The following is a 23,654-nucleotide window of genomic DNA, read 5'->3' on the forward strand; positions in this document are numbered from 1 at the left end:
TGTGTATTAAATATGAAAATACAGCCAGGAGGTGCTCAGCTTAATTTAGCATAAAGAGTGGGAGTGAGGGAAATCAGCCTGGCTCTATCCAAAAGGTAAAAAAAAAAAAAAAAAAAAAACAAGCACTGCAGATTGAATAAACAAGGTACAGTATGTTAATTAGTGACCTTTATGGGTGCTGGACTTTACTGCTAATATTAAAAGTTGGCTTTAGTATTAGCTAGCTACCTAAAGTGAAAGTTGGCCAGACAGGAAGAAGAACATTTTAAGCACAGAACTAGCAAAAAAGTTTCAATTGTATTGTGATTTTCTCGCACGTGAGCCAATTAAAACGTTAGTTTTTCATTTGTTTTGGACTCGACAGATACAGTAATATTCCCTGTCCATCTTGACAGAGGAGCAACAAATTGTATTTAGCATTTGAGACCTGTGCTAGCAGGGATTCGACCAATGGAATTCCCATGTTCCTACAGTTCCCATAATGCTCTCGGGCACGTAAACAGGTGGTTTCGTGAAGTTACACCGTGGGCAACAACTTGAACCCCGTTTTGTTTTATCCTATATTTGTTTCCTTTTTTGACAAATTAGCACCGTTAAAAGTTTGCCGAAGTAGCTATTAGCTGCTAATGTTTGAATTGTATCCAAGGATAAACAGAGGAATATCTCATTATTACCTCTGTATTGAAGAAAAGTTAAAACGTGGTGATTCAAAGGCAACTTTCTGTAGTTCTAAGGATCGTCTTTTTTGCATGATTTGTATCCAGATCGCGACGTATGTCAGAGATAATGATATCTTCGGAATATGTAAGTCACTTCAAATCTAAATACATGTGTATCGTGTCTGTGTCTTCACATGTGTCTAAGTTATGACCCCGAAAAGGGACATGATGTTGAGGCAAACCGCAGCAGTCGGGCTCTAAGGGTTTTAAACTAGCCTAATTGCCTTCATGAGCTGTGTGCCTCAATTGCTGCTTTGAATATCACTACTCTAAATAATTTACAAACCTCGAGTTATTATTGGGACTATTTCCGTGGTGGAACATCCCAAAGAAATGGAGTAAACCAAAAGTATCTGCAGAGCAAGCTATATATATAGACAGAGGCTGAATATAGCTTTTTGTGATTTGGGTTAAACTGATCCTTATAGAGATGCAGCCACAGGGTGTCGGTGCTTAAAAATTCACTTTATGAATACTGTCTCATACAGCAGCAAGATCAAAGTGCTTCCGAGGTGAAGAGATATCTCCAACTGGCCACATCTGTGTCTGTTGCGGAGTATAAAATGTACAGTAAGTGAATGATTCCTGTAATTACATGCATGCTGATGATGCACACTGTTTACTTCTGAATCCACATGAGCGCTGTCTGTATCCCTCCCACAGGATGATGATGATGATGCTTTTTCCCCATGAGCTGTCAGGGTGGTTCCCAGAAGTCAGTGGACCTTTGTGATCGTCTGTTCGACTGGTGCTTTTGATCAGAGAGTGAAATCACACCCTTCAAGGCCCACTTTGGTGAGTAGAGAACAACAAAGTCAAGAACAGAGGCCATATATAAGTGATGACGAAAAGAACCCAGTGGTGTGTCAGCAGTAGACGGCTGTATGGTGTAGAATATAAAAACCCCGTCCATGGGGTGTTTCTATAGATATAATAGACCTGAAAACAGTGACAGCTGACAGACGAAGTGATTCCCAGTAGAGGTAAAAGAAAGCAGCACAGAGAGAAAAACTGGTCTAGCACTGTGGTTTCCAACCTTTCTGGTTTGTGACATTTTAAAATAAAGCTGTACATGTCCACTTATAACCCACTGTCACAGGTTGCATATTATGGAGCCCCAGAAACTAACAAAAGGCAATAAAAGGTTATCAGATAACAACGATAACCAAATACATCTGTGCTTCATATAGAGAGTTGAATACTGAAAGTGTAGCATAAAAAGATATAGGTTCTCCAGTGAGTTAAATAAAATAAAATGTACCCATAAGTTGTCCTATTTTTAGGATATTGGCAAACATTAAATCGGTTATCTATTCCCTATGTTTTCCCGCAATGTGTCCAGTTTTCCCTGTGTTTATGTGATAGTGAGACGGTTAAACAGACAGTTATTGAGGGGATTGTGTGGCAAACTAGCTGAGCTGAAAACATTGTTAGCTAAACATTTTGAGCACTAGCCTTTTCAGTGATATATCTAGCTGCAGCTCATTTACTGTGTACTTTTAAAGTGACACTCAACTCCTATAACAGTGGCCAAAGTATTTAGCTGGCTACAGTATTTAGCATAAAAAATGTTTTGTTGCTGTAACTCTCTGTCTTGTCAATCTTCTTGCGACCACTCAGATTTACTGTATGTTGCAACTCTGTAAGGTCTCCTGACCCCTAGGCTGAACCACTGGTCTATTAAATGATTTACAGTGCATATACTGTATACAGTACAGTACATATACAGTCCTATTGTAATTAGCAGGATATTTGAAAGTGATTTAACCATATTTCCAAAACAATCAGTTAGATTACCCCCCCCCCCCCCCCCCCCCCCCCGAAAAAAACAAGCAGGTGGAATAGTTGGTATTTTGTGCCATCCTAGCATCATGTGACCTTTACATTTCCAGAAAAATCTCCCTGAACCACTGCGGTGTCATTTAAATGTCACCTGTCTCTGTGTGATCAGTGCGGTAAGAAAGGAAAGTACTGACTGGAACTCCTCAGACCACCTGTCGTAGTATCATCACCAGCCTCAATGCAATCTGTGTGCGTCAGTGAGAAACAATTATTTACAGCTAGGCAACATCTTCATGGGTCATTTAAAGCTCATTAAAACTGGATTCAAGAAAATGAATGCACTGAGAGAAAAAAAAGATTACTAAACAAGACAAAGCACAACAAGCACATTAATAAATCCAAGAATTTATCATGGCTCTGGGCACAGCAGCCCCTCAAATACAAAGCGAAAGCCAAACTGCCAACGTTTTCCCAATGCTCTTAAATCTTTCACCCCCCCCCCCCACCCCACCCCCCCCCCCCACCCCCTCCGCTTCATCTCATCTAATCCACCACTTGAATTTGATCCAGGTGAAAAGATGAAGGAGACGCCACCTTATCACACTCAACCCTCTAAACTGTACATTTCCACCAAGGTGTTTTTCCACAATCTCATATAAGATTTCCTACCTGCTCCCACTTTACATATTAATGAGCCAAGGTTAGAGTTATGACACTACCGTTCCAGCAGCTGGTAAAAGACGTGTTTATTGGAGATGACTTCAGAATGGCTTTAAATGTAGTGATTAGTGTTATAACATCACTTCATCATAGTCAGGCAGTTCACTGGTTTCTCCACCAGCCATATGACTGTGTGACAGAGCCAAGCGAGTTTTCTAATGCTCTGTGGGGGATCCAAGTGAGAGACCTTTTGTAAACAGGAGAAAATACACTATCAGAGTCAATACACAAGTGGTATTTGACTGCAGACTGCTGAGCTCTCTGAATTAATGGCCAAGATTGACGCACAGTTAAAGGTTTCTCTTTGAGAGTCAGGTCAGTGCTGTCTAAGAATAATATGCACCTCGTCGTCTGCTGGGTGACTCAGGACACCCTCTGAAGTCTTGAAGTCTTTCTTACAGTATGATAGGAAGGCCTTTGCAGTTTAATTATATTCCAAATGTAATGATTTTTCATATTTTTCATTTAGTATAATTAGATTATTAAATAAGAATAAAAAAGTTTAAAAAACAAGGCTAGGACCAAAGGTGTTCAGTCGACTCAATGAAGATGATTCACAGGCATTTTTTTTTTGTTTTTTTTCATTCGTTTTTATAAGAACATATGCCGACAACATCTACAGTAACAGTAAATCAATTTAGATCAAGTGATCCAACAAACAGAACAAATTGGGTATGTAAAAAGTAGCTTGTCAATAAAATAAAACAAATGTATAAATATTAAGAAAATGGGGCATCACATTCTTCTTGTAACAATAGCAGAAATATTTCCTTCATATATTCATAAACTTCATATATTTCCTACATATAGATTCATAATATAATATTAAAATGTTAAAGCAACACTGTCAATCATTAAAGAATAAGGCTGGTGTTCTTCTATATTTTTCTTATTGTGAACAAATATTACTCTCACTACTCTGGCTGAGCCCCAAGTCCGCTGATTCTGACTGAAAATATAAATCTTTAAAACTGATTTTTTTTAAAAAAAGCTTGAAAATATTTTCAGATGCTGATTAATACAGAGCAGTGAGTATTTACCAATAAACTAAAATGCCTTTGTTCATCATAATGAACGATAATGTTTCCCACAACAGTTTGGCACATTTGTTTTTACAATAATGGAGCTCTATGGCAAAAGGAGAGAACCATATCAGGCAGTAGCTATACATATATTGTGATAATTTTACTGTTGGTTGAATTTTCTTTAAAAAAAAAAAAAAAAAAGATTGAGTACCACCAGTGTATCCTAGTATTCAGCTAAATCAGGCTTTGATGGACTCTTCGAGAAACAATCTTTGACATGCTATTCGTTGTGTTATACCTTAACCAATGAGCTTGAAGAATTGTATTTGAGAAGAGAGAGATTATTAAATGTTGAAACTGAAGAGGTGGAAATGCACGCGGGCATGCCTTTTGCAGGATTGTGGCAGCCGTTAGATGTAAAATACCATCCAAATATATTTTAAAAAGTTGTTCTCTGGTGTGAAGCTTTTCTAGCATCAAAATAACTCCACTGGTGCTTGCCAGAACATGCAGTCTAAGCTTTGCCTCAAGCTCCGGTGGCAGAACATTTGATTTGGATCTTCTGTGAAACAGAAACTCGTCTCTCTGCGTCTCCACCTAAAACCACAACACTGATAAGTTGATATATTCACATTTTTTCGTAAGTGTGGCTTTGACAAAATTTTAAGCACAGATTAGAGGCTTTTACATCTTCATCTGTATCCTCTGTAATTTAAATAAGACGTGCCTCTATATGTTAATTTCCAGAACAAAAGAAGACTCTTATATGTCCTTGCATATTTGAAAATTAAAATCTGTCTGCTGTGAAAGAAGCTCATTCGACCTAGTTACCCAATCAAGCCGTAACCTGTAAACAAGTCCAGCAGAGGAGGCGGACATCTGTCAGAAAAGAGTCAAGCAGATGTTAGATGCATGGCTTCTGCAAAGATAGTATTTCTATGGCTCTGCAAGCTGCATCATTGCTGCATTGTTCTTGTTCCTAAGCATGGGAACAGTCATTGCTGTGATCACACACACATATTACACCACAGACTTCCTGTATAGCTCATGCTTTAGTTCTGTACTACTGACTACATTTCCCTCTTTTAATGCTGGTATTGATGGATATCTCCTACCTGTCTGTTAGTCTGTTAGCCTGATGTAACTCCTCACAGAGAACTAGATGTAAATGCCAAAATTAAAGGGAAAAACACTACCCAGAAGAAGCATTTGTGGATCATTTTGTGTCCCTGTCGGCTGGTATTGATTTAGCCTGGGTTACGCAATATCTGTAGGGGCTTCCATCAACTCCTCCAGTGTTTATTCTCCTGCTAAAAATTGAGGATTGTCAGACAGCCAGTGTGCAGATGAGCAATGCAGCAAAGCTCAAAGCAAGCTGGATGAAATCACCTGTGAAATTCTGTGTACAGAATGTTTTTTTTTCCACCTGTTCTTGCTAGGAATCTGATATGACAGATACAGACATTTATTCTTTTTTATCTGAACACCACAGCTGTCTTGGTGGTTGAATCAGCCTCTGAGAGTGCTGTTTGTGATTTGTAGCCTTGCGTCCTACACTATATCCTCTTACTGTTTCCTAATTTCTATCTAATATAGTTTGCAATAACACACAATACCTGTATGTTCTTGTGTTTGACTTTAAGTAATGCAAATTCTAGATGATGTTCGGAGTTAAGGAAAAGACATTGATGAGATGTTCCTAATTGATTGAGCCCTGCACCTTTCCACTGTATGTTTTGTATTTCTATGTATTTATTTAGAAGTACAAGGAAAAACAGCATTCAGTAAAAAAAAAAAAGAAATAGCACAAAGGTCTGGTCAGAAATATGAGGCTTTTACAAAGAAAAAATCCCATTGCAACAATTGGGCCCTTTTTAAGTTGATTACTGGGTTTAGACGTAACTCAGCAATGTAAGGTTTACTATGAATGACAATTCTTTTGCGGCTCTGTGGTTTGTGTATTTTTAGTGAGAGGTCAGTGATGACAGTAGTCCTCCCAAAAAAGAAAATACTGGTGGAAATTCCCAGGAAAATGGAGTAAATAGACCTTTGTCCTCACATACTCTCCTATATAGGTAGAGACAGGATAATGTTTGTATTCGAATCATCTCTGAAAGTGCAGTTTGTGTTTGAGAAAGTATTTGACATTTTTCCTTTAAGGGTAGTTCTTATTTGTGCAAATACAAATAACATTTGTGGAGTATTTACAACAACATTATTGTTGGATTGATTTTAGATGGCAAGTAATACGTTTTCATCTCTTGGCTTTTGCGGAAAATTACATCCTCAGCCTTCTGCCCGACAGAAATGTGCAAACTCAAACAAAAACAGAAAAAAATGTTGTTCTTAATAACACAATAATGATATGCTTTAGGGTGCTTCCTTTCCATGAAATTCAAACCAGCTTTTGAAAGTCGGTTGTACTTTCGGAGGACTACAAATATTTGTAATCAGTGCCAAAAGAATCATTTGAGAATTTTAGCTGCCCACATTGCAGCAGCATTTTCCAGAAGACTTTTACTGCTTAAAATCATCTCTTAATATCCATATATACAGTATATTCTTTGATCAAATTCACGGAAAAAACCTTAACCATATAGTGTAGAGGAATCTTCCAAGTCCAAGAAGTTACAGCTGGAATAGCTTTTCTTCCAGTCGTTATGCTAAGCTAAGCAGCTGCTGGCTCAAACACCACATTTAGACATGGTATTGATCCTCTCGTTGGACCCTCGACAAGGGTTTGATGAGAAGTGCCAAAATGTCAAATTATTCCTTTAAATGGCAAAAACCAGTCAGGATTCTATCACCTTCACAGCTAGCCATGGTTTAATTTTCAAGCCATTTCATTTTCAAAACAACTCTTGGGTAAAGATATTAGCATAAAACTATAGCATGAAGGTTCACATGTTACATTCATGTCACTGAAACTAGAGGCCACTTGAAGTCCTTGCTTTAGCAAATCAACTTTAACAGCCAAAGAGGAACACACGTGTTGCTGTGTTTCATGGACAAGCCTGTAATTTAAGTTATTCCTGCCATATATCACACAAGTACAGTTACCCTTTAATTGGACCCAAACTATTGCTGAAAATACATTTGAGAGAAGCCGTGAGAGGCTCGACTCTGCTGTGAAAAACGAGTTGTTAAGAATTAATTGCCTTATCCCTAGTAGTGCAGCAATTACCATGTATTGTACTGCATCAGTACGTATAGAGCTGTTGCTGCAGAGCAGAGCAGCTATTCACATAACTCCACTTGACTCTGCTTTACACTTCTGTCCAAAGTAATACATCAGTGCATTAATCAAAGCTATTTCTAAACTCAGACATAAGCTTCTGACTTGTTACTCGCCTTTAGAGTTATTATTCATGCTACTGCACTCTGTAATTCTGTCTCCCATACACAGAAAAGCTTTTTTCTCCAAAACTAAGCCAGATGTGGAAAACCTGGAACTAGAGCAATGGCTTCAAAAACCAGAATTCATGTGAATACCACGAACCACATTCGTGCCGGCACAACCCTGTCATTGTGGACTGATTCTGCTCTTTTAGGGTGACTCAGACAACTCATAAAAACCTCCCAGATTCAGTGAAACACTTCAGCCATTAAACTATATTACATTATATTAGAAGGTATGTTGCTCAGCATATGAACACTGTTTATTGTTCTCCAAACAAAGAGAGGAAACTACGTGGGGTGTGTTCCTATGGAAAAGATTTGGAAACTGAACACGCACAGACAAAAAGTAGTTAAAAACTTTGAGCATGAAAGTTCGCTCTTGACTTTGGGAGCAGTAGTTTGACCAAAAGTCAAGTTCTGCTTACTAGCTTTTTGGAAAGCTTTCAACTCCATTTGAAAGAAAAGGCCCAGCAGTTCAAAAAGGGTTTTGCATTGAAAAAGGTCACCAATATTTGGCGCAGGGATCAAAACGATGCAATCAGGTGCAGCCACACAGGAATTAAAAACCGTGCAGAGCATCAAGCATCGAACAAGTGCCTTGCTTTCTTAAAAGGATATCTGATTTGCAATAAACCCTGTTAATGCAGCAAACACTCAAAAGAAAGGGCCTCCATGTGAGAAGAGTGGCCCCCGGTATATAATGCAGCTTTTATAGAAGTGCACAGCAGCTGTGCAGAACCTTTTTCTATTTGATGACTGTAATTTTCAAAAGAACTCAGCTGGCGTGAAAGGTGGGAGGTTTAATGGCCACGTGGACGGATAGAGCAGCATCTCAGTTCAGGTGATCAGGACACATTGCATTAGTCTGAAGGCTGCTGATCACAAATGGCATTTGCAATCGTCTAGCAGGAGTCGAAAATAAAAGGAGGATGAAATAGGAGTGCAATGAACGTTAGAAACTCTCATGAAAATCAATTTTCTATGCAATGCACTGTCAGCGACATCATTTGCCGTATGTGAGATGTGCTTAGTCTTATGTTATTGGTCTCATAACAATATCAGCAGTAGCTCAGTGGGACTTAGTGTTTTTCTCTCTCTTATCCTGTCTAATATCTTTGTGGCTGTCTTGTAATTGTAATTTAGGTCTTTCATCTAAATGCAGGCACTTGCACTCATTGTGGGTTGAGCTGTTGCCCCTTGGCCCTCTTTGGCTGAAGTGTCCCACAGGACCAAATAAGTAATCATTAGTAATCACTAATGTAGTATTACTGGTATTATTATCATTATTATTATTATTATTATTATAATTGTGCACAGTTGTTCATGCATCTATTATTCTCATTTCAAAGCGAGAAAGCTCCCATTCATGGCGACCTTTCATTTAACAAGCAATATGGTTATCATCCTCTGTGTCTGCATTCATTCCTTCAGTAATCTGTGAAAAAACATTTTCCCTCCATGCCTTCTTTATTTATTTGGGTGTGAATGCGCAGGATGTAGGCTGATCTTTGTAGGTGATTTACACAGCACTTATTGGCATGAAACTGAGATTGTATTGAGATTGTTATAGTCTTACTTTTTTCTACTACATGTTCTTTTGTTAAAGTCCATTGGCTTGAACATCTTTTTTGACCTGATTTTTTTTTTTTTCTTTTAGACCAAAATTTATTTCACAACGCTACTTCTGTCTTTACATGTTACCACAATAACAGGTGGTGAACATTAACAACAGCGAAACTTGATCAAGCCAAAATAATAAAATAATTCATGCTGACAACCTGCTAACGTCAATATTTGTATATGACGATAATATCATATTCATTTTTGGTTTGATATATAGGTTACTGTGGCCTGCACTAAGGCCCCCACCCTAATACATATTATATTCTATTGATTGAGCATATGCTGTGTTTTCAGTCATATACTGTCAGAAGTCAGTTACTGCTTGGTACACAGCATGCTGTTTGCAGGGTGTCATGTGTTCAAGTGGCCTGGGTGCATATGATGTAATTGCAACGTCTCTAGTTTGATTTCAGTAGGGAACCTTTGTCGCATGTTTCCCCCTATCCTTCATAATGTCTGTTTAAAATCGTGTTTACGTGTCTTTGTTTCTGTTCTGTGCTTACATTAAAAAGAAAATGAACAATGATTTAGTTTTCTAATAAGATGGGCGTCATTCCCAAATGCCCTGCCTGTCTTTATTACAGAGGGAAAAGTGCTGCACATTGTACTGAAAATGCTGAATGTGGTTAAAACTGAAAATAAGCTGGACAATATTTTTGATTTATATTCCAATACTGTACTCACTCATGAACTTTCTTGTTGCTCCTGGGTTCTGTTGACACCCTGAGCCTTTTCACCATAGGTAACACAATAATATATAAATTATATACAAATTTTGCATAACAGTGGGAAACACCCTCTTATGAACGCTGACTGATGCATATCCCCTGTTGTGAAGTCAAGTTTAAAATGTATTTCTGACTCAGAATTTAATTAGAATAATGAAGCCTTTGGTCCAGAGCCGCTGTTGTGATGTGCTAATGAAACCGACTTTGATCTAAAATAACTCAGGAAGCTGAAACGCATCCTGGACCCATGCATGGAATTCAAACAGTCCCGATCTGTTGAGATTCATGTCAGGGTGCTTGATGATGAGCATGCGCAGACAGAGGAACACATATTGCAGATAGAGAAAGGAAAGAACAGTATAACAATGGTTGACAATCAAGTCATTTTTCTCTCAATCTTCCTATTTTCCTCCAGTCTCTGACTCACTTTGTCTCACAGCTTCCTTCTTTTGTTCTCTGTTATCCTCTCATCAGTCAAACTAAAAAACCTGACAGCCCATTTATTTCATTTCCATTTAACTGAAAAGCAACATAGTCATGGGAATTTATGGAAAATGTCAGCAGCTGTCATTCGTGTTTAGTATATCATCTTATGTCCCGTATATTGTTATAACAGTCCTCATTCCTCCATTATTTCTTCTCACAATTCAGTGTTAACTAGAAATATATTGGTTGTCCTCTTTTGTTGTTTTCTTTTGCTTTGTAACAGTACCTCTAAAAACTTTACAGACATTTAGACTGAACCGTCCATTTAGACTTTAATTAGAGGACGTCAAATACTGTACTGGATGGATTTTACATGGTCACATGGGCATGTGAAAGACTCCACAGTTTTACTGTTGAACATACAATGTTCTGCTGCAGTGTATAATACTTAAGTGCAATATTACAGTTTTACAGGTTTTAGTTTTAGTGGTTTTATTGGTCTTATTGTCTTTTACTGTTGAATGTATGAAATTCTTCTTAATGCTTCTTGATGTATTTTATGAATGATTGTAAGGATACTGCTCTCTCTCTTAACTTCACTTAAATTTACTTTACTAATCTTAAAACAAGACAAGTCAATAAGAAATGTACAATCAAAACTATAGATTTGTAGTTTGACACTGTGGCTTATAGATATCCAAATACTGCTATGGTACCAATTAAATTGTAACTAAACATAAAAAGACAACAGAAGTCTAGCCTGAATGAAGCTTTATCTTTACAATATAAAGTTACATATAAATGAAATAGTGGACACTAGTAAACCTGAAATGCCTGACTCTGATTGGACTCTAATTTGCAATTCCTTATCATTTAATTCAAATTACAGATAATAAGTGTTGCTAGGGCAGTATAAAATAAAGTATTAAGAGTGCATGTGTTTCAACAGCATGATTTGTTCTGCAATGAATGACAACCTTTGCTGCACATGTTTGAGTGGGTTTCCTCCCACAGTCCAGAAACATACAAGTGTTGTGGAGACTCACTCAAATTGCTCACACTGCACCGTGTGTAAATGTAGGTTTGAGTCAGTCATTGTCTGTAGGCCGATATCTGTGACCGACTGGTGACTGACCCAGGGTGTTTCCTTGCATTTGGTCCAATGAATTCTGGTAAAAACAACAATAGTAATTATCACTGTCTGGTGTGTTTCTACATTCACAAAAAAAAAACAAAAAAACATTTATATAAACTCTTGAGCCCATTTTCAAATGTTATTTTTGGGTAGAACTGGACCATGCAAAGGTTACTCAACTTCAAATCCCAAAATCATTCACTTACACCAAGACAAAAATATATTTGGACATTTTTGGACATCCTGTGTTTCTCCCAATTATTTCATGAGGATTATTTGTTTTCAAGGATATAACACATTTATTTAAAGCAAAAAGATCACTGTGTTGCAAATGCACATTCCTATCCGACAAAGAATAATTTGCATATATGAAGGCGGGTGACAATATCTCGTCTCTTGACCGGATGCATTTAAGTATATCAAGGCTAGGTTACCACAGATGTCTGTGAAGAATCATCGCAGTCACTGCAGCTGCTGCTTCGGTGCTGTTGTCACCCAGCTGGATTATGTTCAGTGAACCTGTAGAGTCATTTGGTCTGCCACAAAGGCTGACTGTTCATCTGATGTCGCTCTTTTGTGAGACCAAAGAAGAAGCCAATGGTAAATTTTGAGCTTCCTGGAAATACTGAAGAAAGCAATAGGACCAATTTAGGTTTCCAAGTAAAGTATGTTTTGCGTCATGTTTGACTCAAGACAAGTATGAGGCAACTAAACTAGTATTGTTGGTAGTTTATTGAATTTAAATGAAGTTGAAGGAGAGGTTTGCTCAAGCCCAAACTTAGTTGGTGTTACTTTGCTATAATGGGACCATATTTTGAGACTCAGTCAATTTTTAACTGATTTGTTGAACTACTATTAATGTGCATGTAAAGGTAGTCAAACTGTTTTTCACACTTTTTTTTTTTTTCATTTTGTAGCACCAGATATTTTTGGCTTGATATAGAGATGGCTCTGTTGTATTCAAGTGTCCTAAGGACCCTGAAACTGCACCAGCTAAATGGAATACAGCCATCATTAAATTTATTATGCTTTTCTTGCTGTGATATATCAAAATTACCTTGAATGAAAAAAGGCATCCACAGTGGTCCCCAGAGAGATCACTATCCCAGAGATCATTTTCATTCCTGTCCAAACAGCACAATCCCCCCCAACTTTTTAAAGCCAAATTGGACCAGACTGATGTATTTAGTTCATGAAACGCAAAGATGTTCCCTCTGGGTGGATGTCCCCAGACCCCTACAGAGGTTACGTCACTGCTTCTGGTCTATAAGCCCCTGATGTTCTATAATCCCACCCATGGCTCTGAATGTAAGGCCATTTTTTCATTTCTGTTTTGAATGACCCACGTAATCCAGGGCTGGCTGTACACCGGGCCGTTAAATAAGTCTGCTCTTGCAGCAGAGGTGCACCAATCGACACTCCATTCATCCACACTCCGTGGCAGACCGAACTCTCGCATTTGTGTGCAGCTGGACCCTTTCATTATTTACACTTGAAATGATAATGACATCATGTGTGCACAGCTGCACTATTTGCATCCACATGGCATGCAGCTGAATTTGTGTGACAAAATGGATAAATGGTAATGAATCCTCCTGCAATATTTACATGCTAACTATGTTCAGAGTTGGAGGTTTTTCTTCATCTGTGATTTAATAACATAACACATTGAATAGAAAAAAGATACAGTGCTCTGAAATGGCAGTTTGCAAGAGTGATGAGCCAAGTTTGAGCCAAGGGAAGTTCATGGTCAGGATTTTTTAAGTCAGACAAGAACACAATGAGAAGTATAGACACATTACTGCCAATTGAAATGCATCACTTCTACCTGTGTGGGTTAAAACAGATTTTGTGGAGCTGGCCGCTTCAGTGCCATGATGGGCTGAGGTTCCTGGGTAGCGCATCTCTCTTTGAGGCTGACTCTTTGATTCCCCACTGAGTCAAATTTAAAAGGTTGGAGGGAGATGAATGCCAGTATTTTGTCACACTGTACAGTTCGTGCAGATGTTAAGAAGAAGGTAGGATGATTGGCAAAGGGCTGAGAAGATTTTATTTCATCAGGTTTAACATATACAACTCTACCAGGCAAGCACATATACTTACAATCATGTCAGTGATAGAACTGCTACAAGAGCCTATTAGATTATACAAAACTTGGCCAAACATGTGATCAAGCAAGCCTAGAAGTTACAATGACACTGAATACTAATTGCTGCTTGTCTGTTCTTGGATGCCGCTCAATTCACACAGCACTGAGTCAGATATGACTGAAACATTGACATGCAGTTCTATGAAACGGAGATGATGGCATTTTGTTGGTGTTCTCCACAAATAGGGCTTTGGAAGAGTGTGTCACCTCAAAACGATGCTCTTCTCACTTTCACCATCCAAATTGCATAATCTTCTCTTGACATGCTGTCAAATCTATTTTGGGGGAATTTTGTGTCTCTGGTAAACCTCAGAGCTGGAAATACTGGTAGCCTATTTTAGAATAGTGGAGCAATATTTTTTTTTGCAGCTGCTATTCAACACAGCAAATGCAATACTTTTAAAGACATTCCTTTCTAGATTATGAAATGTCTATGTACATCAACATGACATGACTACTGTTAGTTATTCTCGACAGAAGACATATTCAGTGTAGCTTGTCCAGATTTTGTCCTCGTTTGGATCATTGCTGGTGTAGGCGCAGGTGCCTGTAGAGCTGCAGGCCACCATGTGGAAGCCCACCTCTGTCAGCTTGTCAAATGCCTGCTCTAGAAAATTATACTTCAGATAGTACCGGGATGTGTATCTCTCCGGGGGCCTGTCCGGGTCCCTGCTCTCATTCAGCGTGTCCCCAAACACTTCTTTGGCCAGCGAGGTCTTCCCGCAAACCGTGATGCGCGCCACTCTCCTGAATTTGGCATCGGTTTGGATGTCTCTCCCAATGGTGTACGAGCCTCGGTATCCTATCGTGATATAGCCCGACTTTCTGGAGTCCAGGGACGGGGAGCGCATGGCCCCGCTGACAGACATGGCGCGTAAAGTCTCCATGCCGCCAGAGGAGCCGCACTGCTGCGCACCTTCCTCTGTGTCGCTCTGGCTGATCTCCTCGCTGATTGAATTATCCTTACTCACCCGGGGGCTGAGGCGCTTGGCGAGGTCCCGCAGCTGGAAAAAGTCAGCCTCCCTCTGCAGTCGACTTTTCTCGGGGAAGTAGTCCGGGAGGACCAAGTTGAGGTCTCGGAGATAATCTAGGATGTAGCGGAACAAGAACCCATCCCTGTCCAAGAAAAAGCGCCCTTTGCTGTCTCTCGCCAACTCCTTGGGTGACTTCTTGCTGAACATGTTCCAGAGGAGCGAGTCTGGGACGGCGATCAGAGTTTTGTGTCTGGTAACATAAACCTGTCCGCCGACATTCAGCTCAATGATCTCTGAAAACGGGGATCCCGAGTCTCCGCAGTTGGACACCCCGCGCTCTGTGTCGGCCAGTGCCATCCTCTCTGAGCCGCTGCACTGATGTGGGATCAGTGGAAACACTGAGCAACAAAGTGGCAGCGGCTTGTTTATGAAGCCTGGGCTTACCACGTGCGTGAGTGCGCGTGCGTGATGGGTTGACTGTTAAGTTGACATTTAACTATTAAATGGCTGACTTGAAAAAAATAAGGGCTCATAGTCCCCCCCCCTCTCTTCACACACACACACACAAACACACACACACACACAGATGGAGAGAGACTGTAGTCTCCTCCAGCATCAGTTAAAGCAAACACCCACATTTGATTATGTGTCATTTGTTCCTTCCTGCCCTGTTTGACATGAATTTATATTTATTGTTTAATTAATCAAATAAATTGTTAGTTTTTTTTTCAATTCCCATGGGAACACACAAAACCAGAAACCATGCAAATGGCTTAAGTTATTCAAGCTTTGAAATCAAGACATGGCTTGAAAATATGGAAAGAGTGACACCCATTGCAGCTCTGAAGGAAATGCAGCCAGCATCTTAGACATCACAGACACACACACACACACACACACACACACACACAGTCAGTCGTCACCACCACATGTTGAAATCGGCAGTGCAAACTGTTGAAGTTGAAATAGCTAAAAAAAATAATGGATAAATGAAACTGTTAAAGTAATAGAAAAGCAGTTGAAATTGTAAGCTATAAGTAATGAAGAAGCACTTCATATAATATATATATATATATATATATATATATATATATATATATATATACATAATAGTTAGCTAAAAGTAATGAATAAACAGATAAAAGCAGTAGATAAAGAGGTAAAAGTGATGAAAAACAGCAGAAATAGGAAGCTAAGAAGTAATTGATATCTGGGCTTCTGCCATTCCAGTTTGTGTAAGTGTGAATGTATACTTGACCAAACAGCTAAATACTGACAGTTCCACTGTATAAAAACTATTGCAATAACATCCACTTTTAGTGCTTAATGATATCTGGAACATAACAGGCGGTGGGGTAGTCATTGCAAATGTTTTTTGTAATGTTACATCCAAAGACAAAGTCTTGTGATTGTCAGTGAGTGAACTGGTTGAGACGTGTGTCATTTCCCTGTTCAAACTTCCCATTACAGAGAGCTGAATTTCCATTGTCAGTCATCTCAAAAATAGCCGGGTTGTGAAAGACAGCATGATTTTTTTGTCAGATAGCATAGGATGTTTTGAACCAATATCTGAAGTTAAATGTGGCTTTCAAATTCAAACATTTGGAATTAAAACAAAGCAAAAACAGGTAATTTAGTAGATTTGCCATCCACCATTTATCAAACAATGAAAATCAGGAAAAATGAATCAAAGGCTATATCCAGTCATTGTGAAAGTTCCTACTTCTCATTCTGGTGGGTTTTACCCACTTTGGAAATTTGGTGCACCAACCTTTACATAAAAGGCAGCTGCACTTGAATACTTGGTCATTTGAAGCATTGATGAGCTGTAACAATGATACGCAAGGTATAGCTGTTTTCTTTCATACTCATAACTTTCCTTAGATTACATATTTTAAGTATTTCACTACATGTGATTAGGTGCAGTAGGTAGCTTTTGGAAAGTGTTTTGGGGTTTGAAGACGAATACATGCAGAGTATTTTAGTTGATTAGTCAGGTCTCTGGGGAGGTTTGCACCTTGAGGTTTAGACTGACTGTTCGTGTTTCACCTTACCAGGGTATTACAGAGAGCTTTGGAGCTGCTATCCATGCCCTCAACACCGCTCGGCTGACAGATGGTGTGATTAACAGAAGCAAAAGGATGATTCTGGACACCCTGGGCGTTGGGTTATTAGGAACCAGGACAGCTGTCTTCAACAAGGCTCTCACGTACAGCCAGGTAAAGTAAACTGCTTGACGAGTGGAGGTATATTAATATAAATAATTTAAACTCCTAATGAGAAAGCTTTAATTCTGACTTAGCGAAAGTAAGCTCGAAAACACCACAAAGATGGCTGATATTAAATTTGAAATTAACAATATTTGTCAACCCTCTATATACTATATATCCACTGTGTGTCTTTAGTAGTGTCAGCTTGTGATCATCATTAAATCTTTATTTATTTTCCGTCATTAGAAATTGTGTAATCCTCACATACTAAGCTATTTATTGTACAGCTGACAAATACTGCTACTGCTAAGTATAGACCCACTATATCTAATATCAATAAAACCCACTATTGTGCAGTGTTCGTGCTTTCCTTTTCTATAAGGTGTTTATATTATTAGTATACTTCTTGTACTTAAATAGGCCAAGCTGTAGATATGATCCATTTTATTCTGCTGTTTATTCAGAATTGTGGAAGCTGGAAACATCCCTACTGAGTTCAGAGTTTATTTACATCCCCATTTAATTGTACTCTTACCCTCATTAATCTCTCTGATTGCAGTTGTTCACATCTGAGGAGAGGAGCAGTGTTTGGGGTAAATCAGACATAACTCTCCCTCCTAACTATGCTGCATTTGTCAATGGCATCGCGGTACGTTTGCTCCAATAAAAGCATCATATTATATAAAAACATGAAAGTGATGTGGATCTGGTTTGAGACTGATCATTGGTTCTGTCACATTGTCTGATGACAGGTCCACTCCATGGACTTTGACGACACATGGCATCCTGCTACTCATCCCTCGGGGGCTGTGCTTCCTGCACTGCTGGCCCTGGTAGAGACACTGCCCAGCCAGACCTCTGGTCTAGACCTGCTGCTGGCCTTTAATGTTGGCATCGAGGTGCAGGGCAGACTCATGAGGTTCTCCAGAGAGGCGTACAACATCCCTGAGAGGTGAGATATTTGGAAATATTAACCAACATTTGAGTTCTGTGCATATTTTCCGTCCAGTTGTAAGTTGGAGTCCAGTGGAATTACTTGAAGATTAAAGGGCTGATTCACCCAAATCACAAAAAGTGCAACAGCTACCTCTAGTGGTAACTAGTCATGAAGACAGTTTTGGTTTTAGACAGTTGGGTGGTGAATGGATTTTAGTGTGTGGAACTCACAGCATTCGAAAATGAAATCTAAAAACATTTCCAGAAAGTGTCCCGACAACTTGATGAAGCTCTGTGTCAACAGTTTTCATCGGGACGACTGGTTTGGTACACAGTAGTTTCAAAGGAAAACTAGCTACCAGGGTGTGAGAATTAACCAAAAAACAAAACTTGCTGGAAATAAATAAATAAACAAAAGTCCTGTCACATCTAAATCATTGAGGGAGCTTCACAACCTGCAAAAAAAATAAAAAGTTTACTTTTTGTAACTAAGGTGATATGACCATTTATTGCAAAACAGACAAACCAGAACTTGTGCCACACACCAACAATTATCATCATTATTGATTAATCACAAAAATATTTTCTCAATTTGCTGTTTGGCATCTAAAATATCAGATAATGCCCATCTTTTAAGGCTTCAAATAGCTTGTTTTGTCTTACCAACAGTCTAAAGCTTGAAAAACCAGCAAATCCTCATCTTTGACAAGCTGGAACCAGTGAATGAAAAATGACTGATTAATTGATCGCTGCAGTCGGCCCCGGTTCGAGTCCCGAATCGGACGGCCTTTACTGCATGTCATTCCCCCTCTCAGCTTCCCCATTTCCTGTCTCTCTACTGTCCTGTCGTATAAAAAGAAATTGTTGTCAGCTAATTTTCTGTCAGTCAACTATTTGATTAATTATTTCTATTATTTTATTGATTAAATGACTATTTGTTTTATTCAGGCCTCATCAAAGCCTTATTAAACTTGAATATATACTAATGTTTCGGTCATCTTTCTCCCTCTCTCCTGACACCCAGATTCCACCCTCCCAGTGTTGTTGGGGTGATGGGGAGTGCTGCAGCCTCAGCCAAGCTGCTGGGTCTTTCCCCTGCACAATGCAGTCACGCTCTGGCTATCGCAGCCTCCTCTGCTGGGGCTCCCTTGGCTAACGCTGCCACACAAACCAAACCTCTCCACATAGGAAATGCTGCTCGGAGAGGCCTGGAAGCCGCTCAGCTAGCCCAGATCGGATTGGAGGGGAATCCAGCCATCCTGGATATGGACCATGGGTTTGGGGTTTACTACAAAGACTACTGTCCTTCAGCAGTAGCAGATTCTGCCTCTGGCGGCTTTAAATGGATTCTGGAAGATCAGAATGTGGCCATAAAGCGCATCCCTGCTCATCTGGGGATGCACTGGGTTGTGGATGCAGCTCTGGCAGCCCGCAGACAGCTTGAAAATACAGTTGGGAACTTGGACCTCAGCCAGATCCAGCACATCACACTACGGGTACCTCCATCCAAGTACATTAACTGCCCCTTGCCTTCCACAGAGCACCAGGCCAGGCACTCATTTCAGTTCAACGCCTGCTCTGCTCTGCTGGATAACAAAGTAACGGTGGCCTCCTTCAGCGAAGCTCAAATTAACCGACCTGCTCTGAAGAGGCTTCTGTCTAAAGTGACAGTCGAGACCCCTGAAGATAACCCACCCAGCTTTGACAAGATGTACTGTGAGGTCCAGATAGAAACAGATCAGGGGCAGACTTACACAGCCAGGTGTGATACCTTTTATGGCCACTGGAGGAAGCCACTGAGTCACAAGGACCTGGTGGAGAAGTTCAGTGTTAATGCATCTTCGGTGTTGTGCACAAAGGGGGTGGAGGGAGTGATTGATGTGATAGGAAACCTTGAAAGAGTAAGTGAATGCTCAGTCTTGGGTTCATATCTGAGGATGACAAGTAGTCCACATAGGCAGTTATACAGCAGGAAGGTTTTCTAATTGTACAGTATGTGATGAAGCCAGTGTCTCTATGATAAACTGTATTTTTGTGTAATATTTGAAACATTTCCACAGTGCATGCCATACACATGCATGCACTCATCTTTTTCTTCTGTGGTGTTTGGGTGTGAAATAAAGTGAACTGAAAAAGTGAACTTTTTCATTTTATTGCATTTTTTTATACAATACCATACACCTGCTATTGATTTTCAAAAATCTTATGTCTAACCTAATTTCTGTCATGACACTGATCCACTGCATCTCAGTACAATTCACTAAGATCGATCTAAACAGAGATTTTTGTCAAATAATAGAGACACCTGAAATATTAGACCGTGCGGTGCACATTGCTGCTACAAACATGTATATTTCAAGAGTATCTGGAAGTGCTTCTAATCAAGGTGATACTTCATCTTCTTAAAATCAGCTCAGCAGGCAACTATCATAGAGCTCGCTAAATCGATACAACCACCGTTCTTTCCCTTGTTTCCACCATCTTTTGAGTTTCACTAGGATCAAGCAATTTTCAGAACATCCCGCACCATCGCGCCAATTCCGTCAAATATCTCATGGATGGGAGCGTTGCACATGAAGGCACTGGTGGTGACCAGCTTGTTCTTCTCGTCCACGTGGCTCTCGCCTACGCTCTTGCTCACATGTTTGCAGCCCAGCTGGTTGATGGCCGCTGCAGTGTCAGTAGTGTCGGGGTACCTGACAGAAAACAAGTGGGACCGAACAATGTTTAGATGTTTGAAAGCAGACAATCAAGGAAAGTTAATAATAAATAATGATTTAATCCAATTTATTTCTAATGATGAAAATGACACTAAAGGTAGGTGTAGGTGAGATTAATTAATTGGGTGACATTTTATACACACACATGCATGTTTTTCTATGCATGTATTTTTTTGTCTTGTCATTATCATGTTTTCTATTTTGACTTTTAATCTCAGGCCTTTCTCTCAGACTGGCCTCTTAGTTGATGCCCTGATTTGAAACACCTGTCCCAGTTGGTGCAAATGTCGGGTGACTGCTCTATTTTATCCTTAAAAAGGAAGTCCAGCCCCCCCGCTAGAATAGATGTGATAATTCTGCAAACGCCAAAGTAATTTCTGAGAATCCAAGAGGTCCAACAGTACAAGAAACCTGAACCTTCACATGATCCAACAGGTTGCAAACAAGCCAACAGTTGAGCCAAAATATCTGAACAACTTTGTTGTGGAGTAAAACCGAAAATGGGCACACCCAAAATGTGGCAATGACTAAAACAAAAAAATCGAACTGTGCATACGTGATAAATCACCATTTGCCTTTGCTGTCACTTCTAAATAAATCTGGAAATCCTACAGGGTCATTTCAAATCACAAAAAAATAATTGCTTGCATTTCTTAGCCTGTCAAACTTCCCTTTTCAATGCTGCTGCATTCCCAGACCTCAGCGTTTAACTTAGTAAAAGCAAAAGCCAAACTATGACAAAAAAAGGTTGTAATGAACTGGGGTTATACAAGAAGTTGTATGAGGTGTTCTTAAACAAGTTAAACTCACTTATCATCCTTCTCAAGGCCAACAGTGACCTCACACCCAGGAAACACCTTAGCAGCCAGGACAGGTGAGATGCAGCAGAGGCCGATGGGTTTGCCCTCGCCGTGGAACGCCTGCAGCACGGCCTTGACCTCATCATTAACAGAGCAGTCCTTCCCCTTCACTGCCCATGTACAGAGGTTCTTCGCTGCCCCGAAACCACCTGCCCAATATCAAAGAGAATATTCATTAGGCAGGAATATTAATAAGTAAATACAGGCCCTGGTTTCAACCTTACAGGGTCTCAATCAAGACTGAGACAGTATTTAGCATTTAGACTAAACCACTGAAGCATGTAACAACAGGACAGAGAGAGAGGGAGAGAGAGCAGGCTGTCATGTTGTTATGACCACACCTGGGAATATAACAGCATCATGGTCTTTAACACTGAGTTTAGACAGGTCCTGGATGTTTCCACGGGCCAGCCTGGCGCTCTCCACCAACACGTTTCTCTTCTCTTGAGACGGTTCGCCTTTCAGATGGTTCACCACATGCATCTGGTCAATGTTGGGGGCAAACATGTCTACCTGCAGGTGATAAAAGCAAAGGTGAGGACTTCATAACATGAAAGACACCAGAAACCATCGACACAGCAACTAATGATTATTTTTACCTGTTGATGAACCTACAGTCATGTTGTGCAGACTAGAGCCCTTTAAAGCACAGGTTCATCTGAGGAACAACTTCTGTGACTAATAACTCCTGAAGTATACATATGGACAACTGTATTTTCTAACTGACTTGAAAATATGTGAACCTATCCTTTAAAAAAGTGTCATGCACAATATGTACAATTTAGCTGTTCACAGTCAAATGTGCACAGCAGTTTTCTGGGCACCATAAAGCAAGGGTATGTAACAATTTCAGCTTGGTCTAACAAGTTGTACAGGTCATGCCCAGACCCCAAAGCCTGCAGCATGTGTATCTAACTTTTTGTCACATATGCAATGAAGACAACAAGAAAAGAGGAAATTGTATTTGTATCAAACTACTAATCATCTGGTTATAGAGTGTATCTCACACACTTTTTCTCCAGTTCCCCCAGCACAACATACAGTGTGCGTAGTTGCAAATCAAAGCTACCTAAAAAACTTACATTCGCACCTCCTCTGCTCAGGTGAACCAAAACAGCGGAGGCCTCGTGGATCTCACTGCCATCATAGACTCCGCAGCCCGCCAGCACCACAGCCACGCGTTTAGCCATTTGTGCCGAATAATAGCTTTTGTTCACCGTCTGAATGGTCCTGAGTGTCAGGAAGTTACGACCACAGTGGTGCAGCAGGGTGAGCATGGCGGACTGTCAGAGGAGAGGACGCCCCCTGCTTCCGTTTCTTCTTCTGCACTTGAGGAGGCGATGTGTACGTATCCAGGCTTCTGGGTACTTTAGCGCCATCCTGTGTGTGTAAACCCCACGGTTCAGCTGGTGTTTAAAAAATATTAAAGAGAGGAAAAAGGCTGATGCAAAGGAACACACTGTACTAAAAAGGACAAATTACACTTTGATTTAAGATATAATAAGCTTTAAAGACATACGTTTTAAAAAATGTCCGTGCATGAAGTATAATTCTTCTGCAGTTGGTCACGTTGTATAATGTCTAAACAATGAAAATAATTCATGACTGTTATAGGTTTTTTCCGCCAGCCCACAACTGATCAAACCACATTTCCAATGAATACTGGACACTTTGGCTTTATTTTGTAACTTAAGCCGACTATACTATGACTTTTTATGCCTTACTATATACTATTTTGTTTTTTGTTTTTTTGTTTTTTTTTATATTTTACTATGATATTTTTATGACTTATTATGCTATGACTTTTTTATAACTCACTATACTGTGACTTTTTAATGCCTTACTATATAATGACGACTTTATGACTTTTTATGCCTTAATGTACTATGAAATTTTTATGCCTTACAGTACTATGTCGTTTTTGTGCCTTTCATGGATTATTATGCTATGATGTTTTTTATGCCTTGCTATACTATTTCGTTTTTATGACTTTTTATGTCTCACAAAAAATTTTATGCCTTACTATACTACGATGTCTTCATGCGTTTTTATGCCTTATTATACTATGACGTTTTTATGCCTTACTATATTGTGTCTTTATTATGCCTTACTATACTATGATGTTTTTATGACTTTATATACCTTACTATAGGCTATTATGATGTTTTTTATGACAATTAATATTTTACTATACTATGACTTTTTTATAACTTTTCATGTCTTACTATACTATGTTGTTTTTATACCT

General features: G+C 39.5%; 3 protein-coding genes across 5 annotated transcripts; 1 reads left to right on the forward strand and 2 right to left on the reverse strand.

Moving 5' to 3' along the window:
• The first annotated feature begins 422 nt into the window (after positions 1 to 422).
• Positions 423 to 19,966, forward strand: acod1 (aconitate decarboxylase 1). Of its 3 annotated transcripts, none has more exons than XM_056389885.1 (7): positions 423 to 804; positions 1,208 to 1,289; positions 1,383 to 1,514; positions 16,738 to 16,899; positions 17,450 to 17,539; positions 17,643 to 17,842; positions 18,851 to 19,966. In XM_056389885.1, exons 4-7 carry the CDS (start codon positions 16,822 to 16,824, stop codon positions 19,809 to 19,811), a joined length of 1,329 nt encoding a protein of 442 aa, XP_056245860.1. In that variant the 5' UTR covers positions 423 to 804; positions 1,208 to 1,289; positions 1,383 to 1,514; positions 16,738 to 16,821; the 3' UTR covers positions 19,812 to 19,966. The 3 variants fall into 3 exon arrangements, with proteins under 3 accessions (XP_056245860.1, XP_056245861.1, XP_056245859.1); XM_056389886.1 differs by having other exon boundaries at positions 1,208 to 1,284; XM_056389884.1 differs by lacking the exons at positions 423 to 804; positions 1,208 to 1,289; positions 1,383 to 1,514 and adding an exon at positions 16,489 to 16,526.
• Positions 13,591 to 15,084, reverse strand: kctd12.1 (potassium channel tetramerisation domain containing 12.1). Its single transcript, XM_056389887.1, has one exon. The coding sequence runs from the start codon at positions 15,035 to 15,037 to the stop codon at positions 14,171 to 14,173; it is 867 nt and encodes a 288-aa protein (XP_056245862.1). The 5' UTR covers positions 15,038 to 15,084; the 3' UTR covers positions 13,591 to 14,170.
• On the reverse strand, positions 19,963 to 22,716 carry zgc:162944 (uncharacterized protein LOC569993 homolog). Its single transcript, XM_056389888.1, has 4 exons — positions 22,489 to 22,716; positions 21,748 to 21,919; positions 21,357 to 21,555; positions 19,963 to 20,522 (listed from the first exon to the last, which is right to left on the reverse strand). The coding sequence occupies exons 1-4, from the start codon at positions 22,681 to 22,683 to the stop codon at positions 20,327 to 20,329; spliced, it is 762 nt and encodes a 253-aa protein (XP_056245863.1). The 5' UTR covers positions 22,684 to 22,716; the 3' UTR covers positions 19,963 to 20,326.
• Positions 22,717 to 23,654: the final 938 nt, after the last annotated feature.

This window comes from Seriola aureovittata, chromosome 11 (genome assembly GCF_021018895.1).
Source record: "Seriola aureovittata isolate HTS-2021-v1 ecotype China chromosome 11, ASM2101889v1, whole genome shotgun sequence".
Classification (NCBI taxonomy): Eukaryota; Metazoa; Chordata; class Actinopteri; order Carangiformes; family Carangidae; genus Seriola; species Seriola aureovittata.

Bases quoted from the DNA above. Each gene is read 5' to 3' on its own strand.
- kctd12.1 (XM_056389887.1), bottom strand. From the start codon at position 15,037: ATGGCACTGGCCGACACAGAGCGCGGGGTGTCCAACTGCGGAGACTCG.
- acod1 (XM_056389884.1), top strand. The intron at 16,900-17,449 runs GTAAAGTAAACT...CTCTGATTGCAG, and splicing joins AGGCTCTCACGTACAGCCAG to TTGTTCACATCTGAGGAGAG. The intron at 17,540-17,642 runs GTACGTTTGCTC...GTCTGATGACAG, and splicing joins CATTTGTCAATGGCATCGCG to GTCCACTCCATGGACTTTGA.
- zgc:162944 (XM_056389888.1), bottom strand. From the start codon at position 22,683: ATGCTCACCCTGCTGCACCACTGTGGTCGTAACTTCCTGACACTCAGG. The intron at 21,920-22,488 runs GTAAGTTTTTTA...TATCACCTGCAG, and splicing joins TGAGCAGAGGAGGTGCGAAT to GTAGACATGTTTGCCCCCAA. The intron at 21,556-21,747 runs GTGTGGTCATAA...GATATTGGGCAG, and splicing joins TGATGCTGTTATATTCCCAG to GTGGTTTCGGGGCAGCGAAG.